Source organism: Bombina bombina, chromosome 10, assembly GCF_027579735.1.
Source record: "Bombina bombina isolate aBomBom1 chromosome 10, aBomBom1.pri, whole genome shotgun sequence".
In the NCBI taxonomy this organism is placed as follows: domain Eukaryota; kingdom Metazoa; phylum Chordata; class Amphibia; order Anura; family Bombinatoridae; genus Bombina; species Bombina bombina.
The window spans coordinates 96,797,892-96,819,282 of record NC_069508.1 but is presented as its reverse complement, the minus strand read 5'-3'; the positions used below and the strand labels follow the sequence as shown (position 1 = coordinate 96,819,282).

General features: G+C 33.2%; 1 protein-coding gene across 1 annotated transcript in view; it reads left to right on the top strand.

Annotated features, from left to right (window-relative positions):
- The first annotated feature begins 950 nt into the window (after positions 1–950).
- LOC128640827 (vitellogenin-A2) overlaps positions 951–21,391 on the top strand; it is a 30,794-nt gene continuing 10,353 nt past the window's right edge. Inside the window, exons 1-30 of the mRNA XM_053693251.1 lie at positions 951–993; positions 3,320–3,340; positions 3,434–3,585; positions 4,257–4,508; positions 5,346–5,507; positions 5,599–5,747; positions 6,846–6,996; positions 7,316–7,473; positions 7,974–8,139; positions 9,258–9,383; positions 9,794–10,012; positions 10,518–10,741; positions 10,856–10,953; positions 12,743–12,867; positions 13,807–13,908; positions 13,997–14,116; positions 14,208–14,397; positions 14,481–14,574; positions 14,685–14,870; positions 15,138–15,285; positions 15,515–15,740; positions 15,831–16,003; positions 16,097–16,744; positions 17,414–17,464; positions 18,038–18,127; positions 18,215–18,427; positions 18,537–18,679; positions 19,447–19,585; positions 20,536–20,671; positions 20,761–20,947. Coding sequence (XP_053549226.1) covers positions 951–993; positions 3,320–3,340; positions 3,434–3,585; positions 4,257–4,508; positions 5,346–5,507; positions 5,599–5,747; positions 6,846–6,996; positions 7,316–7,473; positions 7,974–8,139; positions 9,258–9,383; positions 9,794–10,012; positions 10,518–10,741; positions 10,856–10,953; positions 12,743–12,867; positions 13,807–13,908; positions 13,997–14,116; positions 14,208–14,397; positions 14,481–14,574; positions 14,685–14,870; positions 15,138–15,285; positions 15,515–15,740; positions 15,831–16,003; positions 16,097–16,744; positions 17,414–17,464; positions 18,038–18,127; positions 18,215–18,427; positions 18,537–18,679; positions 19,447–19,585; positions 20,536–20,671; positions 20,761–20,947 — 4,892 coding nt within the window. The remainder of the gene's footprint in view (positions 994–3,319; positions 3,341–3,433; positions 3,586–4,256; positions 4,509–5,345; positions 5,508–5,598; positions 5,748–6,845; positions 6,997–7,315; positions 7,474–7,973; positions 8,140–9,257; positions 9,384–9,793; positions 10,013–10,517; positions 10,742–10,855; positions 10,954–12,742; positions 12,868–13,806; positions 13,909–13,996; positions 14,117–14,207; positions 14,398–14,480; positions 14,575–14,684; positions 14,871–15,137; positions 15,286–15,514; positions 15,741–15,830; positions 16,004–16,096; positions 16,745–17,413; positions 17,465–18,037; positions 18,128–18,214; positions 18,428–18,536; positions 18,680–19,446; positions 19,586–20,535; positions 20,672–20,760; positions 20,948–21,391) is intronic.

Genomic DNA, 21,391 nt, shown 5'->3' with positions numbered 1-21,391 from the left:
GTATGCTTACCCATGCGCATAACAATATTATGTTTAGCGGTGCTGATGCTCGAGCAGGAGTGCTAAATAGCACGCCACTTGTAATCTAGCCCTATGATTTTTTTATATATTGTATTTTTACACTCATCTGCTTAAAATTTTTTGACGTTTTTATTTTCACATCTCTATGTAAATATTTATCTTTCTCCTTTCTACTTAATTCAAATCTATAGAATGTAATATTGTGCAAACATTTGTAGATTGAATTTACATTTATATATTAATGTATAATTTCCAAAAGTTATTGATTAGCCTATTTTTGACACATGTACATTACCTAATTAGTAAATTGTTTATGTCTTCATTAAAATCTTTGTTACTATAAGGTATTTTTTATATCCTGCTCTAAATGTATTTATTTTAATAAGTCGCACAAGTGACAGATTAATATATATATGTGTGTGTGTGTATAGGTTTTTAAATATAAAAGATTCTATTAAAACATTTTTTTATTATTGTGAATAAAGCTTTTAATAATAAAAAGTCTGCATTATGGCTTAAATTTTGTGTCCTTCATGCTGATATCTGTTTGATTATTCACAATCATTTTTAAAAGATAACAGTAGTTGATCATTATTGGGTCATTTTGACCCTGGCAAAGTTAATCTAACCTGTAATTTATCTAAAACCAGAATTTACACAATGATACAAAACAAAATTCTAATTTGTTTAACAGCTAAATGAAAATTAAATTTAATTACGTATGTTTTGCTATTCCTGTTAACATATATTTGTTACAGGTTTTTTTTTAAAGAAATGTTCACATTTTTCTCTGAAGTTCTTTTTCAATGTGAATTAAGAATTGTTTGCACAAACTGATAAAGAGATGTGAATGAGCCAAAATTGTATCACGTGTTTCAGATTTACTATTATAAATAGAGCAGGTTGCTCTTAGTTCTGCATTCGCCACCATGAGGGGAATCATCCTAGCATTTCTGCTCGCTGTGGCAGCGGGTAAGTAAAATCATTCATAAATAAGGGATTCACATATGTGTACTGGGCTCAGCTTAATTCATTCAGAAATCAACTCAACCATGTAATAATATTTCTTTCTCCAATATTTAGGCTATGCTTCAAAATGTATTTGAGATGTGAAGTGACTTTCCAGCTCCATTTAAGAAACGTAGAAATCATAGAAAATAAAAGCAGCATTAGAGAGTGTGCATCATTTGGGGTTGCCATACTGTTTGTCTTTATTGGCATGGCCAATATACTATTAAAATCAATCCTATCAGCTATTATGCATGCTAACAAATTCTACTTGGGTGATAATTATACAATTATATAGAAGTATATTCAGGTAAATCAGTATTTCATGTCTTAAATAAAACACACTTCTACCTTACTTTAAACATATACAGTATACATATATATATATATATATATATATAAACAAAATATATATAATGTTATAATTTTAAATATTAAATAAAATAAGTGTCTTCATAATGCAATGAGCGTCACCATGATGTAACCTAGATTTCCTTCTCTGTTGAGGCCAATCAGGGACAGTTATAGGTTAGTCATTAGAGTGTTCAACCAATGACTTCCCCTTCTAACTGGAATTGGAAATCCCACAATTTTCATAATTAAATTGAAGGGAAAGGGTACAAAAAATAATAATAAAATTAATAAAAATTAAAGTATATTGCAAAGCTGTTTTTACTACATAAACAAAAAAAGTGTTTAATGTCCCTATAGCTTTGAATGGACTAACAACTTTTTCTCCACTATCTAACTGATAATCCTTGGAAGTCAATTTCAGTTTGCAATACTTAATATTAAAATTTTAAATTAATTATAGCTAGTCTAAAGGTTTAGAAACATATTTGTATCTATCCATTTAACCTGAGGCTATAATTAGACCTCTAAGACCAGCTGTATGTTCAAATTATAATACACAGCAAATGCAACACGGCCGCTCCAAGCTCACTGGTAACACTCCGGCACCAAGCACCTGGTGATGAGGTCACCCGTCGACTTGTCAGTTGCTACAGGCAGGGTGCTAGCCACTTAAGCAGCGAACCAAACTGCAATATCACATTTAGAATTAAGGTATCAGTTGCACATCAGTGAGAAATTAAAAACAACAAAAGTTTATTAAGATATATTAAAAAAGGTTACAGGCATGAAGCAAGGATCGTCTTAATTATATTCGCTGGCGTTATCTTTAAATTTGGATGAATTTGGCAATTTGGTTGCTAATTGGATATATATGGACTTATGAATATTTTACCTGTTTTCATTCTAATAGCAAGTCAGATATTTTTTTTTGTTTTAATAACCAACTTGCACATATTTTGGATATGCACGTTGGTTGCAAAAGGTGACTTAACAACTAATGTGAATTTACAAAATAGGTTACATGATTTTTCTCCAATTCTCATGTTATATCAGTGTTTACTCATAATGTAATAAATAAGTCTCAGACATTAGCTTGTAAAACCTGGTGGGCTAGATTCGAAGTGGAGCACTAAATTTTCATACTCCTTCAAATGGCCAAATTTGCCCGTTTGTGGAAGCAAGATAATTAACTGCCCAATACAACTGGCTGGTGATTGCTACCACAAGCTTGTGGTAGCAATAAACGCTCTGAAAATCAACTAGAGATTAGATCTCTGGTTAATTTTTTAAAAGTGCCCCAAATGCACTCAAAATAGAGGGCATTGTAGCTTTTTATTTAAAAAAAAAAGTAGATTTTTTTAATAAAAAAAACAGTACTAGGCAGTTTTGGGGGCTTTAAAGTTGGTGGGAGTGAGGTGTTATAAAAAAACGGCACTGAAAAGTGTCTTTACATTGTGGTCTTTGGGAACTGTGTGTTCCCATAGACCGCAATGTAAATATATATATGTATATGATTAAATACATATATATTTATGTGTTAATAGGTGCATATACACATATTAAAACATAAATATATATGTATATAATCATAAACATATATATTTAAAATTGATGCCCATCTCTGCACCACTTACTACCTTCGCTGCCATAGGAGTATATGGAAGTGCACTCTCATGAGCGCAATGCTTCCTCGCAATGTGACTGCGAGCTTTACTTGTAATACCAGTGCACATTATCTTGCACTGGTATTACAAAGTGGAGAGCTAATATCACGTGCAATCTGGCCCGGTGTGTTTGGGACCCTCAAGCGTAGAACAGACCTTTGTTCTGCAATACTATATTTTATTTTAAGAAATATTAAGACCTTATTTTCTTGTAATAAAATCCATCACAATTCTGTCAATTCTCATAAGTTTTTTTTCTGGTTTACTTACAGGCTCTGAACGATCAGATATAGGTAGGTCTAACAGATCTCATATGTATGCTGTTTTGTATATTGCTATACATGTCATAGCTGATTTATTAATACTATAATGTTAATATATTTCAGAGCCCATGTTCAGCCAAAGCAAAACTATTGTATATAACTATGAGGCTGTTATTCTGAATGGACTTCCTGAAAATGGCTTGGCGCGGTCTGGTATTAAAGTGAACTGCAAATTTGAGATCAAATCCTTTGCTCAGAGGATGTATCTTCTCAAGGTAAAAAATAAACATTTAAATGTTGATACACAATATTGGATATTATTTCTACTTTTAACCAGAACTTGAATGGCTATTTTATAAATGACTATTTGTGTTGAGGACCACTGGTCTGGCTGAATGTTTGTGGATGGCCTCACCCTATTGCCATACCTGCTGTAGCTGCAAGAATACCAGTCTCCTAATTAAGACATTTTAAGTGTGTATGCACATATTAGAATATGTCACTGGATACAAGTGGAACACAATGGCATAATAGCTAAGAACATTTCCTCTAAATTCAATTGTGAGATATATTCAGTGACAATTAAAAGCTTGACAAATTTTTCACCCATCTGTGCCCAGGCTTGACCAGCTGCCATGATACGAATTTAATTTTATCCAGGCACACATGCTAAAGTAATAAAAATATATGCATAGGACAATGGAAATTTGCTTTAAAAACTAGTACTAAAAGTATTTCTAATAAAATAATTGCAATTATAAAATTCAAGATTGACTAGAATTGTATTGATCTTTCAGGGATTTAATATTTTTAATGGGTATAATATTTTGCCTTCATTGTCTACAGAATACTTTTAGTAATAGTGTACATTGTATTATACAGCTAGCTAAATCCATTATCTTTTTGTGCACTTTAAAGGAAAAATAATATATTTATATATTTTTAGATTCAATCTCCAGAAATAAAGGAGTACAATGGTGTGTGGCCAAAGGATCCATTTACGCGGTCATCCAAGTTGACAAAGATAATTGCTGACCAGCTTACAAAACCTGTAAAGTTTGAATACCACAATGGACGGGTTGGAAACCTCTATGCCTCTGATGATGTTTCAGACACTGTTGTCAACATTTACAGAGGAATTCTAAACTTGTTCCAAATGACCATCAAAAAGACACAAAATGTTTATGACTTGCAAGAGGTTAGTTTTGTGTTTTCTAACATATTACTCAGTAAAATGATAACAATTGCTACAAATTTTATTGATGACTACTTACTAAGGATGGGCAAATGTTACGGTACATTAATGAAAAGTAATAAAAGCTATCTGCAAATGTTGAATTGCTTGTCAAACATTCATTACTTGTTTTGCAAACAAAAAAGATCATATTTCCCTTTATAAAATGTAGCATTAGATTATAGAATGGAAATTCAATTGTTGATCGTCTTAAACGTCATGGATAGACATTATAGGAATCAATGATATATGCAATATTCAAATGTTGCAATGTTATATTCAAATGTTGCATTTGAATATGCTGCTGTTATATTCAATATTCATATACTGGTGTGACAGAAACATTTGAATGACAAAACATTTGTCAAGGGGAATTAATACTACAATTTGATTAACAAAATTTCAGCATTTGCTTTCTATATTCTTGACTTCTTAAATAATGAAAATGAGGCAACATCTACAGATTGATCTAATTAGTTCTGTTGTAGTATTTTTTAAACTCTACTTAAGTGTGTCTGTGATTGGCTGATGGCTGTCACATGATACAGGAAGCCGGGACATTTAAGTAGATTTTTTAAATTGCCTTTTTAAAATCCATTGCTCATCAAAAATTCAGAGTAATTTATATTGAGTTGTCTTTTTTTGTTATGCACTTTCTGCTGTGTTTTATAGTCCTTTAAATGTAACTGTACTTTATTGCACATATCTGTATTGTAGATCCATTTATTATTTTATCATCTTTTAAATACAAACCTAACATTTCTCTGCTTACCTTTCTAATTATATATATTTGTGTCTTAGTCAAGCATTGGTGGAGTCTGCCACACCAGATATGTTGTTCAAGAGGACAGAAGAGGAGATCAAATCATTGTAGATAAGTCTACAGACCTGAACAACTGTCAAGACAAAGTATCTAAGAATGTCGGCATTGCCTTCTTGGAGTCCTGTATAGCTTGTAAACATGTAGGTACTTTTTATGTTTAGCTTTTATAGAGGAAAAGGAAAATAACACATCACTTCAACTATATACAATGTCTTATTTATTTTTATTTAGCTGGGAAAAAATTTACGTGGAACAGCAACATATACCTACAAGTTGAAGAAGAGGGAACAAGGCGCTTTTATAATGGAAGTTTCCGCACGGCAGATATATCATTATTCTCCATTTGCTGAACTCAATGGTGCTGCTGTTATGGAAGCCAGGTTTGTATTTGTAATATTATGGCGTATTTTGTCATCTTATGTTGACAATATTTCCAAATACACACTTCACCTGTATTTTGTATTTGGTTAAGCTAAACTCATCTGTCTTCTGGAGAATGTGATCTGTTAGATCAGTGTTTTTCAACTCCATTCTTCAAGTAACAAGCTGGGTTTTCATGAAATCTGAACTAGATAAAAGGTGAAATAATCTCCTCATGTGCAAGAGCAGGTTAGTAACCATGGTTCCCGATCAAGTGATTATTTTACCTGTGCTCTCAGATTTCATGAAAAGTTGGCCTGTTAGGGGTACTTTGAGGACTGGAGTTAACCAACACTGTATTAGACCATGTCTATGTTTCTTCTTTGTTACAATAAAGTGATGATAAAAACATTTAAATTGATATAAAACGTTTTTATCTGCTTATTATTTGATTAGACTGTACAATATTTTGAGCTAATTTTTCAGAATTAGCAACTACATATCCTAAGCATATTTCAATTTTCTTTATCCTTTTATACTTCCACCCATGTAGGAAGGCTGTTCAGTATAACTATCTCTCTTGCACTTACCTAGATGATTTGTATACCATACACATTTATTGCCCAAATATCAACCACATTTTCTGTAAAAGAATGCTCTTTTTCACAATGATTAGGAGATTTAAAACACATTTTAAGGCTTTTATGTCTGTTTAATCCCATTTTACAGTAATTAAATGTTGTTATGGTGAGCTAAAATATTTTTGTATTTTCTTGGCTAATCCTTTTATTAAAGTGATTGTGGTATTGGTAGGTGCCCCCTAGGGACCATTACACCCAAGGGAAGTGGGCAGTTAGAGTTTTACTGCATATTTAACTAAATCTGCCATTATCTATATTTATATCTATCTAGCAAATCTTCCATCTAGAGTTAGTGGAAGATTCAGTTTTAATAATAATAATTAGAAAAAAATAATAATACAGGTACAGCAACCAGCCTATAGGCTTTGTCTGTATGTTTTGAATACTTATACTAAATGACTAGATGAGCATAAAAAAAAATGAATTGCAGAATATAAATTAGCATATTTAATATTTGATATTCTTTCTACACCATAGACAAGTAATAACTTGGGCAGGAACCAAAGGTGGTCAGACGTATGCACCACAGATTCAGCTGCAGAACCGTGGTGGGCTTCATTATCAGGTGGCTTCTGAGGTGTACCAAATTCCTATCCATCTTATGAGAACCAAGAGCCCTGAAGGACAGGTACATAATAATTATTAAAATCATTAAACTAAACCACAAATCATAGCATTTCAAGATCTATTTGCAAAATAAAGCAACATATTGTGAAGGAGAGACAGATACATTGCAATATTATTATCAAAAAAGTCCCTAAAGATTTTTCTCCATTCTGATGAGTTTCTGATCATCTAGACTTTAGTCTAACTGATTTTTTGCATGATCAAGAATCTCACACCAGTGTTAATTTTCCCCAGGTACTTCAGTGCATTTTTAATTTTTATAAAATTATAAATTATTGGAATTTTGTATTTATGATTGTTTTTTATCGTCAATAAAAAAGATAGAGGAAACTCTGCAACACCTGGTACAGAATAATCAACAGCAAGTGCACAATGATGCTCCAGCCAAATTTTTGGAACTTACTCAGCTTCTACGTTTATCATCTACTGAAGGCCTCCAGGGCATTTGGAAGCAGTATTCTGCTAGACCTCAGTACAGGTATGAACCAATCAAAAGAATGTTAAGAGTTCCCTTCTAGTGTACTCTTTTGTGTTGATCCGAAAGTATGTTGCAAATGTTATAGTCCATACTAGTTTGCACTGGAATTCCCTTTAGTGGGACATAAAAGTCACATTTGAAATACACAGTTATGCAAACATATTTAATTAAACATTATCACTGCTACAGCAATAATTCTTAACATGTAAGCAACCTGCTATTGATACAGCCAGAGGTCATGTGCATGCGCATAGGTAAGGAGCGTGTGCCAGTCATGTCACCAAATATGTCACCTGCTGTACTCAAACCATGTGTAGGAAGCAAATATCACTGAACAATAAATAGTTTAGATTTGTGAATATATTTTTGTAGATTTGATCATTAGAAATAAATAAGATTCATCCAGGATTTTTTATATATAAAATACTTTGATAATCACTTTTGTAGTTGAAGCCTATAATAAACCTGAATGATCATACTGAGCTTTATGTTTGATCCAGACGTTGGCTCTTGAATGCTATCCCTGTTGCTGGAACAATGGATTCCCTGAAGTTTATCAAACAGAGTCTTCACAACCAGGACCTGAGCCCTCATGAAGCAGCAGTAACAATTACACTGGCAATGCAATTTGCAAGATCCAATCAACGTGCTTTCCAAGTTTCGGCTGTAAGTTATTTCAGATATAGATATATCTTTTATCCTACTTCTGGAATGTTGAGGTAACATCAAATTAATTGAATAGAGCATGACATTTTAAACTACTTTCCAATTTACCACTTTTATTCATTTTGCTTAGTTCTCTTGGTCATCTTTGTTAACGAGTAATCCCAGGTGAGCTCAGGAGTGCTATCTGGTAGCAGTGTTTGCAGCAATGTTTATGGTGTTGCAAATACTGCTGCCATAGAATGATAAGGACACATTTGTAGTTTCTAAGCTCCAATTAGCATACCTAGGTTTACTCTTTAACAAATAATACTAAAAGAGAACATAAGAAATGTGATAATGGAAAATAAGTAAATTAGACAGTTCTTTAAAATTGTATTATGCTGTCTGAATCATGAATGTTTAATTTTGACATTACTGTCCCTTTAATATAGCATAACTTATGTAATTAGTATTCATTAGGCTTCAAAATTAAACACAGCAAATATAGATAAACAAAAGAATATAAACAAATACAAATATAAAAACAATATTTTAATTATAACTGATTTGAAAGAAATCCTTAATCATAGTAACACGGAACATAAATTTTGAAAAAAATCTAGTTTGCTCATATTTATACTACAAAGTATTTAGACAAGCATGAGAGTTTTTCTTTAAATATTTTAATTCTATATGTTGTTTAAAAAGTAAGTAATTGCATATACAATTGTATGTATATATGCAAATATATAAGATATTCCTCACACACAAAAATGGGTTCCATGTTTTAAGCAGCAAATTCTGCCATGGAGCCCTTTTGACCGCTGCTTCTTACTATCTCTGGCACCTCTTAGTTTGGGGATAGAAATCACCCTAAACATGTTAATTTGAGGTGATTGACAGGCCCTTCTCTCACGTGATTGGTCACATGAGAGAAGGTTGTGGAATTACACACTCAGTTGAGTGTGCAAATGTACATATGGGAAGCAGACCTACAGTGGTAGCTGCCAATTCCCTGCAAAACTGGGTGGACAAGTTCTCAAGATGTCTGCACCGGCTTTGTACATGGAGCTCAATGTGTCCATTTACAAACATTTTCTTTGTAGAACATCTATTAACTATTTGTTTTGGTGTTGTAGGAATTAGTAAAAGATCCAAAGATACAGAAATATCGTCAAGTGTACAAAGCTGCAATCCTTGCTTATGGCTCCATGGTGAATAAGTACTGTCAACATCAGAGTGGCTGTCCCGAAGCAGCTTTAGAGGTGAGTATTTGTTAATGTTGTGTAACAAAGGCAAGGCCAATCCTAATAGTAATCCTGCTGTGCTTTCTAGAATACACATTAGATTTTTTGACCAATTATAATTGATAATTTTGGAATTAATAATTTGAAAAAATATTGTTGGAAATTCTAATTACAGTGGCTTTCTGACAGAAGGAAAATTATATGAATCTGTTAGACTAGTGATAATTATAAATTCCAGCTTAGGTATTTTTCATTTGTATAGCAAAACCATTAATTGGAACTCCCTTTAGCATTCACATAAAAATTTTTCATGAGGTTGAACCAGGCACATCTCCTCCCATTTTCTGCCCTACTGTCTGCATATTTTGGGAATCTGTGGATCAATGTTGTCCTCATCGCTTCTTATAGTTCATTCCATTCTATTTTAGCCCCTGCATGATTTAGTGGCTGAGGCCCACAGCAAGGCACATGAAGAGGATATATCCCTGGCACTAAAGGCTTTGGGCAATGCAGGGCAACCTCAAAGTATCAAACGGATCCAGAAGTTCTTGCCCGGCTTTTCCTCCGCTGCTTCCCAGCTCCCAGTCAGAATTCAGACTGATGCTGTCATGGCTCTGAGAAACATTGCCCAACAAGACCAAAGAAAAGTAAGTGATATTTATTTGTAAAGCAGTAACATTTTCTTCAGTTATGTTGCCATTGGAAAACTAGCAAAAATCAATTACATAATGAGGAAGGGGTAGACGATCATTTGATATTGCTCCTTCTGTGTGACGGTGGTGTACAGGACTGGTGGGCTTTTCAGCTTACATGCTAAATGGAGAAATGGAGGCGTTGATAAGATAGGGAGAGGGAACTAAGGTGATAAATTAGAGAACTCAGTTAGTGTAAGTGGTATGTATTCCTTAACAGTAGTGTTTTCAGGCAACACATGAAGCTCTGAAAGTCTGGGGCAAGTGGGTTGAGGTATAGAATTCCAGAAAATAAAGGCAGTTATGGAAACATCCTGTAGGTGGCAATGTGAGGAGGTAGTAAGAGAGGAGGAAAAAAAGAATCAAGTTTTGGGCAGAGTGATGGGAGCGCAAAAAGAATATTTGAATTAAAGATCCCATATAAATATATTGGTGTAATATTGTTTTCTTACACTCTTAGGTGCAGGAAATCCTACTCCAGGTCTTCATGAACCGCAATGCACGTACAGAAGTCCGACAGATGGCATGTTTGGCATTGTTTGAGACTAAACCAGGTCTTGCTTTAGTAACAACCATTGCCAATGTGGTTGTAAAGGAGAGCAAAATAAATTTACAACTTGCAAGTTTTACATTCAACCAAATAAAGGCCTTGTCCAGGAGCAGAGTGCCACATCTTGAACCCCTGTAAGTACAAGAGTAGCAATGGTTGTTATTCATTCCAATCAGATTTTACATATAATAATAAGAAATACGTATTGTTATAAACTTTCATATTTATGATATCTGTTTTACATCTAGGGCTGCAGCTTGCAATGTTGCCCTTAAGATAATGAATCCAGCTATTGACAAATTAGGATTCCGATACAGCAAAGTTTATCGAGTAGATAATTTCAAATGTAAGTAGGTGCATAAAAATGGCATTTTTATACATTCCTAGTAATATTTACATGGTTTAAAATCTTGTGGAGCCATTATTTTTTACCTCATGTCGGTACAACATGTACTGAGTAGGGATGGGCGAATGTTTCTAAAAATTCGATATTTAAAACGAATTTTATACATTCATTCGTTCGAATCGAATTTCGAATGTTTATATAACATTCTAACATTCTTTTTTCAAATTTTTGTTTTCAAATTTTTCAATAAAATTTGAAAATATTTGTTCGATTAATAGAATGTTTAGCTATGTATTCATTCAATTTCGAAATGTAATATTTGAATTCGAATGTGATATTCGAATTCGAATGTGACATTCAAATTCGAAATAGTATTTCTAGACTACAACTGTGTTTAATAAATGTAATATTCAAATTTGAATGCTACATTCAAATTCGAATGTCCCATTCAAATTCAAAATAGTATTTCTAGTCTAATACTGTATTTTAAAAGAAATATTCAAATTCGAATGTGACATTCGAATTTGAATGTCACATTTGAATTCGAAAAAGTATTTCTAGTCTAATACTGTGTTTTTTAAATGTTATATTCGAATTTGAATATGACATTCGAATTTGAATGTGACATTCGAATTCGAAATGGTATTTTTAGTTTACAACTGTGTTTAATAAATGCAATATTCAAATTTGAATGCTACATTCGAATTCGAATGTAACATTTAAATTTGAAATAGTATTTCTAGTCTAATACTGTGTTTTTTAAATGTAATATTCGAATTCAAATATGACATTCGAATTCCAATGTGACATTCGAATTCGAACTGTGTTTAATAAATGTAATATTCAAATTCGAATGTTACATTCGAATTCGAATGTAACATTTAAATTCGAAATAGTATTTCTAGTCTAATACTGTGTTCTTTAAATGTTATATTCGAATTCGAATATGACATTCGAATTCGAATGTGACATTCAAATTCGAACTGTGTTTAATAAATGTAATATTCGAATGCTACATTCGAATTTGAATGTAACATTCAAATTAGAAATAGTAATTCTAGTCTAATACTGTGTTTTTTTAAATGTAATATTCAATTAGAATGTCACATTCAAATTCAAAATAATATTTCTAGTCTACAATTGTGTTTTATAAATATAATATTCGAATTCGAATGTGACATTTGAATGTGACATTTGAATTCGAATGTGACATTCGAATGTGACATTCGAATTCGAATGTGACATTCAAAAACTGCAAATAACATTCGAAAAATAGAATTTTTAAGAATATTCGTTCTTATCAACTTTCTATTATGTAAATTTAATTTTTACAATAACATTCGTTCTAACATTTGAATTTGAATATAAACACATTCGCCCATGTCTAGTACTGAGCCATTTTATCCAACCATGTGTAAATATAATTTACTAATTTAACCCTCAGGTACACTCTGAAGCTTTTCTATATTTTATTGATATATTTGATTCCTTAATGCCAGTGTGCATTTTTTACATCTTTCTATAGAATGGACTGATCTACTTATATTTTGTCCTTTTTTTATCCTTTTTATTTTGTTGTGTGTTTGCTAATAGGATGCATTTGTATGTTAGTCATTATTTTATTCCTTGGCTGAGATATCATAGATGTTTATACAAATCATTACAAATAATCATTTCCTTACTGATCTGCTTAGTGGATCACGGTTCCTCATGTATAGTGCAGCATATTTGTTTTGCATTAATCTACTATATCTACTGTTTCATAAATATTTATGGTGTCTTCTCATAGATTCTCTAATGGCTGGTGCTGCTGCCAAAGTCTACATTATGAATAGTGCAAATACCATGTTCCCTGTGTTCATTCTCACTAAAATCAGAACATATGTTGCGGGAGGAGCAACTGATATCATAGAGGTAAATTCTAAATTACCCCAGGGTAATCTTCAAAATCAAATGTAACTACAGTATTTCTGTGCTGTTTATCAGCCCCCCCCCCCCCACACACACATCAAATGTGCATTAAATTGAAATAAATATCCATTTACATGAATAAGGACCAATATATGATGGTGTACATTTTTTTTTTATCACCAATAGGGATTATTGACACATTTTAGAAAACACAATAAATTAACATTAATGATTTCTACATTTATTCATGTCAATTTCACATTTTACATTTTTAGAACTAATAAGAAATAGAAAAATAACAAATTAAGAGAAAACTAGAGAGAAAGAAAGAAAATAGTTGATAAAAAAAAATCCCCATTATTTGTAATAATATGAGAAAAAAAAAAAAAAGAAATGTACGTTATATTTATGTTATTTAAAGATGGCATAAAACTCCATTAGTAGAAATGTGTGAAAAATAAATGAGTTTATTTATTAAATGATTTAATCAGGAGAAACAAATAGAAAAATAAAAGAGGTTGAAGTTAGATGAAAATCAAAATATTGGGGCCAATATATCAAGCTCCTTACGGAGCTTGATGCCCCTGTTTCTGCGCGAGCCTTCAGGCTCGCCGGAAACAGAAGTTATGAAGCAGCGGTCTAAAGACCCCTGCTCCATAACTTGTCCACCTGCTCTGAGGCCGCGGACAGAAATCAACCCGATCAAATACGATTGTGTTGATTGACACCCCCTGTTAGTGGCCGATTGGTCGCGAATCTGCAGGGGCGTGTGCTGTCGACATTTATCGATGTGCAGCGGACATGATACGCTACATTGCATCATGTCAGCTCGCACTATGATAAATCTACCCCATTATCTTAATTATTAATTATAACTCATTATAATTGGTCTGTTATGCAATTACACTCAATGTAAAGCATCATAATTATGTATTTCTGTAGATTGGGATCAGAGGAGAAGGACTAGAGGAACTGCTCAGAAAACAGAACATTCCATTTTCGGAGTACCCAATACGTAAGAAGATCACACAGATTGTGAAAACGGTGAGAAGCACTTTTTATCCATATTTATTTTATCTGCATAGAATGTATCTTTATTGGTGTGAATAATCAATATTTTGTTTGTTAATAGCTATTGGGATGGAAAGCACTGCCTTCCCCAGTTACTCTTCTGTCTGGCTATATCAAGATATACGGTCAAGAGCTTTCTTTCTCTAAAATCAACAAAGAAGTAATTCAAACCATTATACAGGTATACAGAAATCCATGTCAAATGTTGTAATTGTTGACATCATTGTATTTTTTTTGTATCTTAAAATCTTTTCTTTAACTGCATGTTTTAGGCACTCAATGAGCCAGCTGAAAGACATACAGTTGTCAAGAATGTGATGAACAAGCTTCTTGGAGGGTTTGCTGGACAATGGGCCCATGCATTGCTTGCCACAGAAGTTCGACACATTGTTCCCACATCTGTTGGTTTTCCTGCAGAGTTTAGCTTATATACTTGCGGTGTTGTCCATGCAGCCATCTCAAGTAAGTCATGATGTTTAATATTTAGTGCCAATGTTCTTGTTAATTTCTCATGATTACTTATTAATGTACATTTTTTTGTTCAGATGATGTAAAGGTTACTCCAACTCCATCTTCAGGTTTTAGTGTTTCACAGCTCTTGGAATCTCAAGTGCAACTTCGTACTGATTTAAACCCAAGGTAACAAAAGTCATATTTTTTGCATTATATGAATTTTAGGAATGCTCTTTTTTAATTTTTTTAAATGCATAATTGATTGTAAATCTAAATGATGTTAATTTCTCTTGCAGTTTATTAGTACATGCAGTGGCAACTATGGGAGTGAATACCCACTTGATTCAGAGTGGTCTTGAATTCCATGCCAGACTACGTGCAAACCTACCTGCAAAATTGTCTGCTCGTCTTGATATGAAAGAGAAAAATTTTAAAATTGAAACATCACCATGCCAGCAAGAAGATGACCTTGTTGTAGTAAGGTAATTGAAATTTAATCGACTACTCCAAATAACTATCAAACATTTCTTTCAATGACCGCTACATTTTCTTTGTTAATGTCTAAGTAATTTTATTTTTATCATGGAAAGGCTAAATGTAAAGAAATATGGGTTTACTTTACAGGAACATTTGTGCATAGCTAACTGTACTCTAGCTTTGAGCAGCACAATTATAGGTTTAAGTTACAATCAGGGAAATATAGAGATTTTTGTTTCTAAGGTTTTATTATATTTCAATATCTTCCTTAGGACTCAGGCATTTGTTATCACAAGAAATGTGGAAGAACTAGACACAGCCAAAAAGACACCAATTTTGCCAAGAGGAGCAGAGCCAGACATTCAGAAGAAACACTTTGAGACAGCAGGAAAAGCTTCAGCAGAAGGAGCTAGCGTGATGGTAATGAACAAAAAAAGTATATGATAAAATCAGTGTTTCAATGATTATACTTCATATTTATTTATTTATCTATCTATCTATCTATCTATCTATCTATCTATGTATATATATATATATATCATCTATCTATCTTTCTATCTATCTTTGTATTCTTATATGGCTCATAGAAAGGGTCACACTTGCTTCTAGTTTATTTGTATAACATTTCTTTACTTGTTATCCTTTGTAGGATGTGTCCTCAGAAATTGTATCCAAGAAATATGCCTATTCTGCAGAAGTAGTACAACACCAGTCTTCACAAAGACGTATTGCATCATATCATTATTGTGTTAAAGCTAAAAATTTTGGCTTCCAAATATGCTTTGATGCTAAACAACAAAATGCTGCTTTTCTCAGAAATTCTCCTCTTTATCGGGCTGTTGGAGAACATGAATTCAAAGTCACAATGAAACCAGGTACAGTGCCACTCAATAGAAATTAAGTTGCTTGTCATAAATATATGAATCAAGAAGTTATGTAAGATTTTGTTTGTGTATGTTACACAGCTCGCACTGATGCACCAATTGAAAAACTGCAGCTTGAAATCACAACTGGACCAAAAGCTGCTTCTAAGATCAATGCCCTGGTAAAACTAGAAGAAAATGAAGATGAACAGCTTGAAGACTCAGAAGTCCAAATAAGACTGAAAAAGATTTTAGGATTAGATGATGAGTTTATGGTAAGTGAATTTGTGAACAGGTTGTCTTTGGACCAATTGTTAACTTTTGGGAGAAGTATGTTTATATATATACTATTATTTCTATATATACAGTCCAGAAATGGAAGCTTACATCAGAGGAAGAGACAAGACAGAAAACATCAAAACCAACAGCAAAAACATCATAATTCTAGACAGTTAGTTGATGAAATTGTAGAGGCTAAGAAACGTGGTCCATCGAGCAGCTCCAGCTCTTCTTCATCATCTTCACCCTCATCTTCTTCATCATCTTCTTCATCATCTTCTTCTTCATCTTCTTCTTCATCATCTTCATCCTCTATGTCAAACCGGAGAGATAAGCAGAGAGGACAACATGGTCATCAACAAAGAAGCTCAAGCAGTGAATCAAGCAGCAATCAGGAACAAAACAAAAATAACCAAAATCCTGGGCATAATAGAAGGGCCAAGAGTCAAAGCAGTAGTAGCAGTAGCGAAAGCAGCAGTAGTAGCAGCAGCAGTGGTAGCAGCAGCAGCAGCAGCAATCGACATGGACATAGACACAGAGGCAAACAGAGTAGCAGCAGCAGCAGTAGCAGCAGCAGCAGCAGCAGCAGCTCTGTTAGAGGCAGCAAACAAAGACACCAACAACAACACCATCAGCAGCAACAAAACAAAGGAAACAAACAAACAGGCAGCAGTAGCAGTAGTAGTAGCAGCAGCAGCAGTTCAGAAAGCAGCAGTCAACAGCTGTCTAAGGACAGGGTGAGTTACACTTTATGCCTACAACTATTCAATTAGCAATAACTATATTTATGCAATAATCATCTATTGATTATTAAATAATTAACTAATAAATATGCAATTAAAGGGATACTGAACCCAAATTGTTAATTTCGTGATTCAGATAGAGCATGCAATTTTAAGCAACTTTCTAATTTACTCCTATTATCAAAGTTTCTTCTTTCTCTTGGAATCTTTATTTGGAATGCAAGAATGTAAGTTTAAATGCCGGCCCATTTTTGATGAAGAACCTGTGTTGTTCTTGCTGATTGGTGGATAAATTCACCTACCAATAAGCAAGTGCTGTCCAGTGTCCTGAACCAAATAATAGCTTAGATGCCTCCTTTTTAAAATAAAGATAGCAAGAGAACGGAGAAAAATTGATAATAGGAGTATATTAGAAAGTTGCTAAAAATTGCATGCTCTATCTGAATCATGAAAAAAAAAATTGGGTTCAGTGTCCCTTTAATAATTATTAAATATTATTTAATAAAATACTTTGAAAAATGTGAAAGTGGTATCACCCGTATAATATTCTAAGAAATAAAATCTTGGAGTCTAGAAGTTTATTCCTCATGCGTTTTGATAATGATGTATTTAAAACTGTTTCCATTATGTGTTTTATACAAATCTGGACTCTTTTTTTTGTAGAAGCATAGACAATTTTACAATCTTCGCTTCAATCCAGCAAACAGACAAAAAGTAAGTTTTTAAAAATATAATTCTGTTCTATGTCCTGGACACCTCAATCTACTATTTAAATTCCCATTTGGCAAATTATAAGGTGTTACAATCAAGTTAAATACTTTGTTGTTGTTTTTTTGCATTTTGGTATGGATTAAAATTAATTTAATGGATGCTAATTAGACAGTAACAACAAATTATCTTTGCATATACATATAACATAGGACTACACCTTTTAAATATTTCTGCTGAACACTTGGGGGCATATTTATCAAAGTGCGAGCGGACATGATACAATGTAGCGTATCATGGCCGCTGCACATCGATAAATGCTGAGGGCATTTATCATTGCACAAGCAGTTCATCAGAACTGCTTGTAACCCCCCCCCTGCCGATTCACAGCCAATCAGCTGCTAGCAGGGGGTGTCAATCAACCTGATCATATTCGATCGGGTTGATTTCTGTCCGCCACCTCTGAGCAGGCGTACAAGTTATGGAGCAGTGGTATTTAGACCATTCGGAGCTTGATAATTTGGCCCCTTGAAGTTGCAGTAACATTTTCTTAAAGTTTATTTTTGATACCTTTTACAGAATACTGGTAAACAAGGTTCACAGTCTTCTTCATCATCATCATCTTCATCGTCATCTTCCAGCAGCAGAGCTTCCGCTGTACAACACAGAGTAAGTATTATGACCTATAGTATAACACCACAGTCAAATGGTTATTTCACCTAAAACACCAGTAATCATTTTTTTTTTTTTTTTTAGAGGAAATTCATGGGTGACAATAAACCCCCAGTTATGGTTATCACGGCACGGGCTATAAGAAATGATAACAAAGAGCAAGGTTTCCAGATAATCACTTATGCAGATTACTCAAGCTCTAAGCCTCAAGTACAAGCCTTTATTGTGGATATCCAAAGAACAAGCAGATGGAGAGCTTGCTTTGATGGCATTGTTGTTAATCCTCATCAAGCTGAGGTAAATATAAAATACATACATATACATTTAGCATTGCCTAACTTACAAAGAACAACATGATACCATTTTTTGCAATACAACATTTTTTTTCTCTACTTTGCATTCATAGGCAAGTCTCAAATGGGGCCAGAATTGTCAAGACTACAAGATTAAACTGAAAGCACAAACCGGTCATTTTGGTAATCAGCCTGCAATGAAGATGACTGTGAACTGGCCTAAAATTCCATCAAAATTGAAATCATTTAGTCGAAAGTAAGTTTATATAAGCAGCATCCATTTTAGATTGTTATGGGTAATCTTAACCTGCCTATCTGACAATGGTCCTTTAAAGGGACATGAAACCCCAAAAAATTATTTCATGATTCAGATAGAGAATACAATTTTAAACAACTTTCCATTTTACTTCTATTATTTAATTTGCTTCATTCTCTTGTTATCCTTTGCTAAAAGGTTTATCTAGGCAAGCTCAAGAGCAGCAGAGAACCATTGCTGCTCCTTCAACAAATGATACCAAGAGAATGAAACAAATGAGATAATAGAAGGAAATTAGAAAGTTCTTTAAATTTGTATCTTCTATCTGAATAGTTAAAGAAAAAAATGGGGTTTCTTGTCCCTTTAAGGAACATAATGAGGAATATTAATGTACATGTAGGCTTCTCTGCCCACGTTTTTTCAGGAGACTTGAACTGTTTTTCACAGCCCAGATCATAATGAATTTCCAAGGTAACTTATTGGTTCCCTTCCTTGTTGAATGCCACATTTTCCTTAACAAATCAGCTGTCAAAGACAAAATGTTAGTCTTTGACATGCAAACAACTGGGTCCTTAAAATAACTTTACAGGAAACATCACCTGTCAACTTTTAATTAAAAATTGTAATGCAATAGTGGAAATATGATCCCATTTTTATATGATTTCAGTGTCCAAATACATTTTTGTAATACAATTTCTTGGGCTCATATTGATGGTTCATTCATGTATTCATTCGTTCATACATTTATTCATTCATTTAATTTTTAGAGTCTCCCAGTTTGTTCCTGGAGCTGCTTATATGCTTGGATTTTCCGAGAAGCTAAAGAAAAACTCTCAGCGTCAAGCAAAACTTGTTCTGTCCTTAAGTTCTCCCAGGACTCTTGATGTGCTTGTCCAAGTGCCTTGGGTAAATACAGTACATACTTTTATTTTACAACAAATTATGTTACTTAAAGGGACAGTCTTCACCAGAATTGTTAATGTTTAAAAAGATAGAAAATCCCTTTATTACCCATTCCCCAGTACTGCATAACCAACATAGTTATATTAATATACTATATAATTTTTACCTCTGTGATTACCTTTAAACCTAAACCCCTGCAGACTGCCCCCTTATTTCAGTTCTATTGACAGACTGGTATTTTAGCCAATCAGTGCTGACTCCTAGGTAACTTCAAGGGCATGAGCACAATTTTATATATATGGCACACATGAACTAACTCCCTCTAGTTGTGAAAAAATGTCAAAATGCATCCAAATAAGAGGCGGCCTTCAAGGGCTAAGACATTAGCATATGAGTATACCTAAGTTTAGCTTTCAACTAAGAATACCAAGAGTACAAAGCAAAATTGATGATTAAAGTATATTGGAAAGTTGTTAAAAATGACCATTAAAGCTTATTTTAACAAGACTGTCTCTTTAATACATCAGGGATACCCAACCTTTTCAAATGAAGGACCATATTCCAAAGATGGTAAATTATCTTAGGGATTCTATGAAGCACCACAAAAGTATATACTTCTGTATAAACAAGCTTCAGCTGAGTAACTCACTAGCAAAATATCTGTCACAAATATGTAAATACACATGAATCCATTCATATATACATTAGGTCCTCACAGAAAAGGCAGAAATTAGAAAGGTGCATTGTGGCTCATGGACCTTATGTTAGATAATCCTGATATATATAAAAAAAATTGAATTTAAATTTTTTGGCATTCCTCATAGTTTAGTAATATATATATATATATATATATATATATATATATATATATATATATATATATATATATATATATATATATATATATATATATATATATAATTTCACGTGTTTACTACTTATTACAATTGCAGTTTACAATGTATTACCGAGGTATGAAAATCCCAGTGTCCATCCCTGTTGGTCATCATATGCAGCAAGAAGTCCTGCAAGCACCAACATGGAATATGTTCTCAGAAGCACCACGTGTAATTATGGAGTCTTTGCAAGGTAGACTGAGTAATGTTACACATTCTACTACTTGCATACATATTATTACTAGATAGCTTTACATGTGAATTATGTTTCCTACTTCCTAGGTCAATGTAAGGTCTCTCAAAGCACAATCCAAACATTCAATGGGGTCAACTTAGCCTATGCTTTGCCTGAAAGATGCTCCCATGTTCTGGTGCAGGACTGCAGCCCTGAATTGAAATTTTTGGTGACAATGAAAAACTCCAAAGACTCCACTTTAAACAAAGAAATAAATGTTAAACTTGGCACTTAGTAAGTATAACAACTTCAGCTGGCTAATGAGCACACTGTTCCTAGCATCTGCTTCAGTATTTCTTGATTCTAAATAGTCTTCAGCAGCACATACACTCATCTAACACATTCTCCTAAAGCTTAGTAATAGTGACACAGTATGCAATATCAGTATGGTCTCAATACTTTTATTAATGAACCTTAAATCTGTATAAGTAAAATAACAAATGGCATTGCTCCATAATTTGAGATACAGGTACCAGTGGAGTTGGTTATTTGCCTCCATTTTAACACAGAATAAACACAGTGCTCTTGACCATGAGCTCCATTAATATTGTAGCTGGTAGCTAAAAAAAAAAGTTGAATTACAAATGGCTAAATGGTATTGTCTCTTTGGATAGCAAAACCACTAACCTCAACTGAAAAAACATAGAGTAAAAAAATGCCAAAATTTTGTTTATCCAT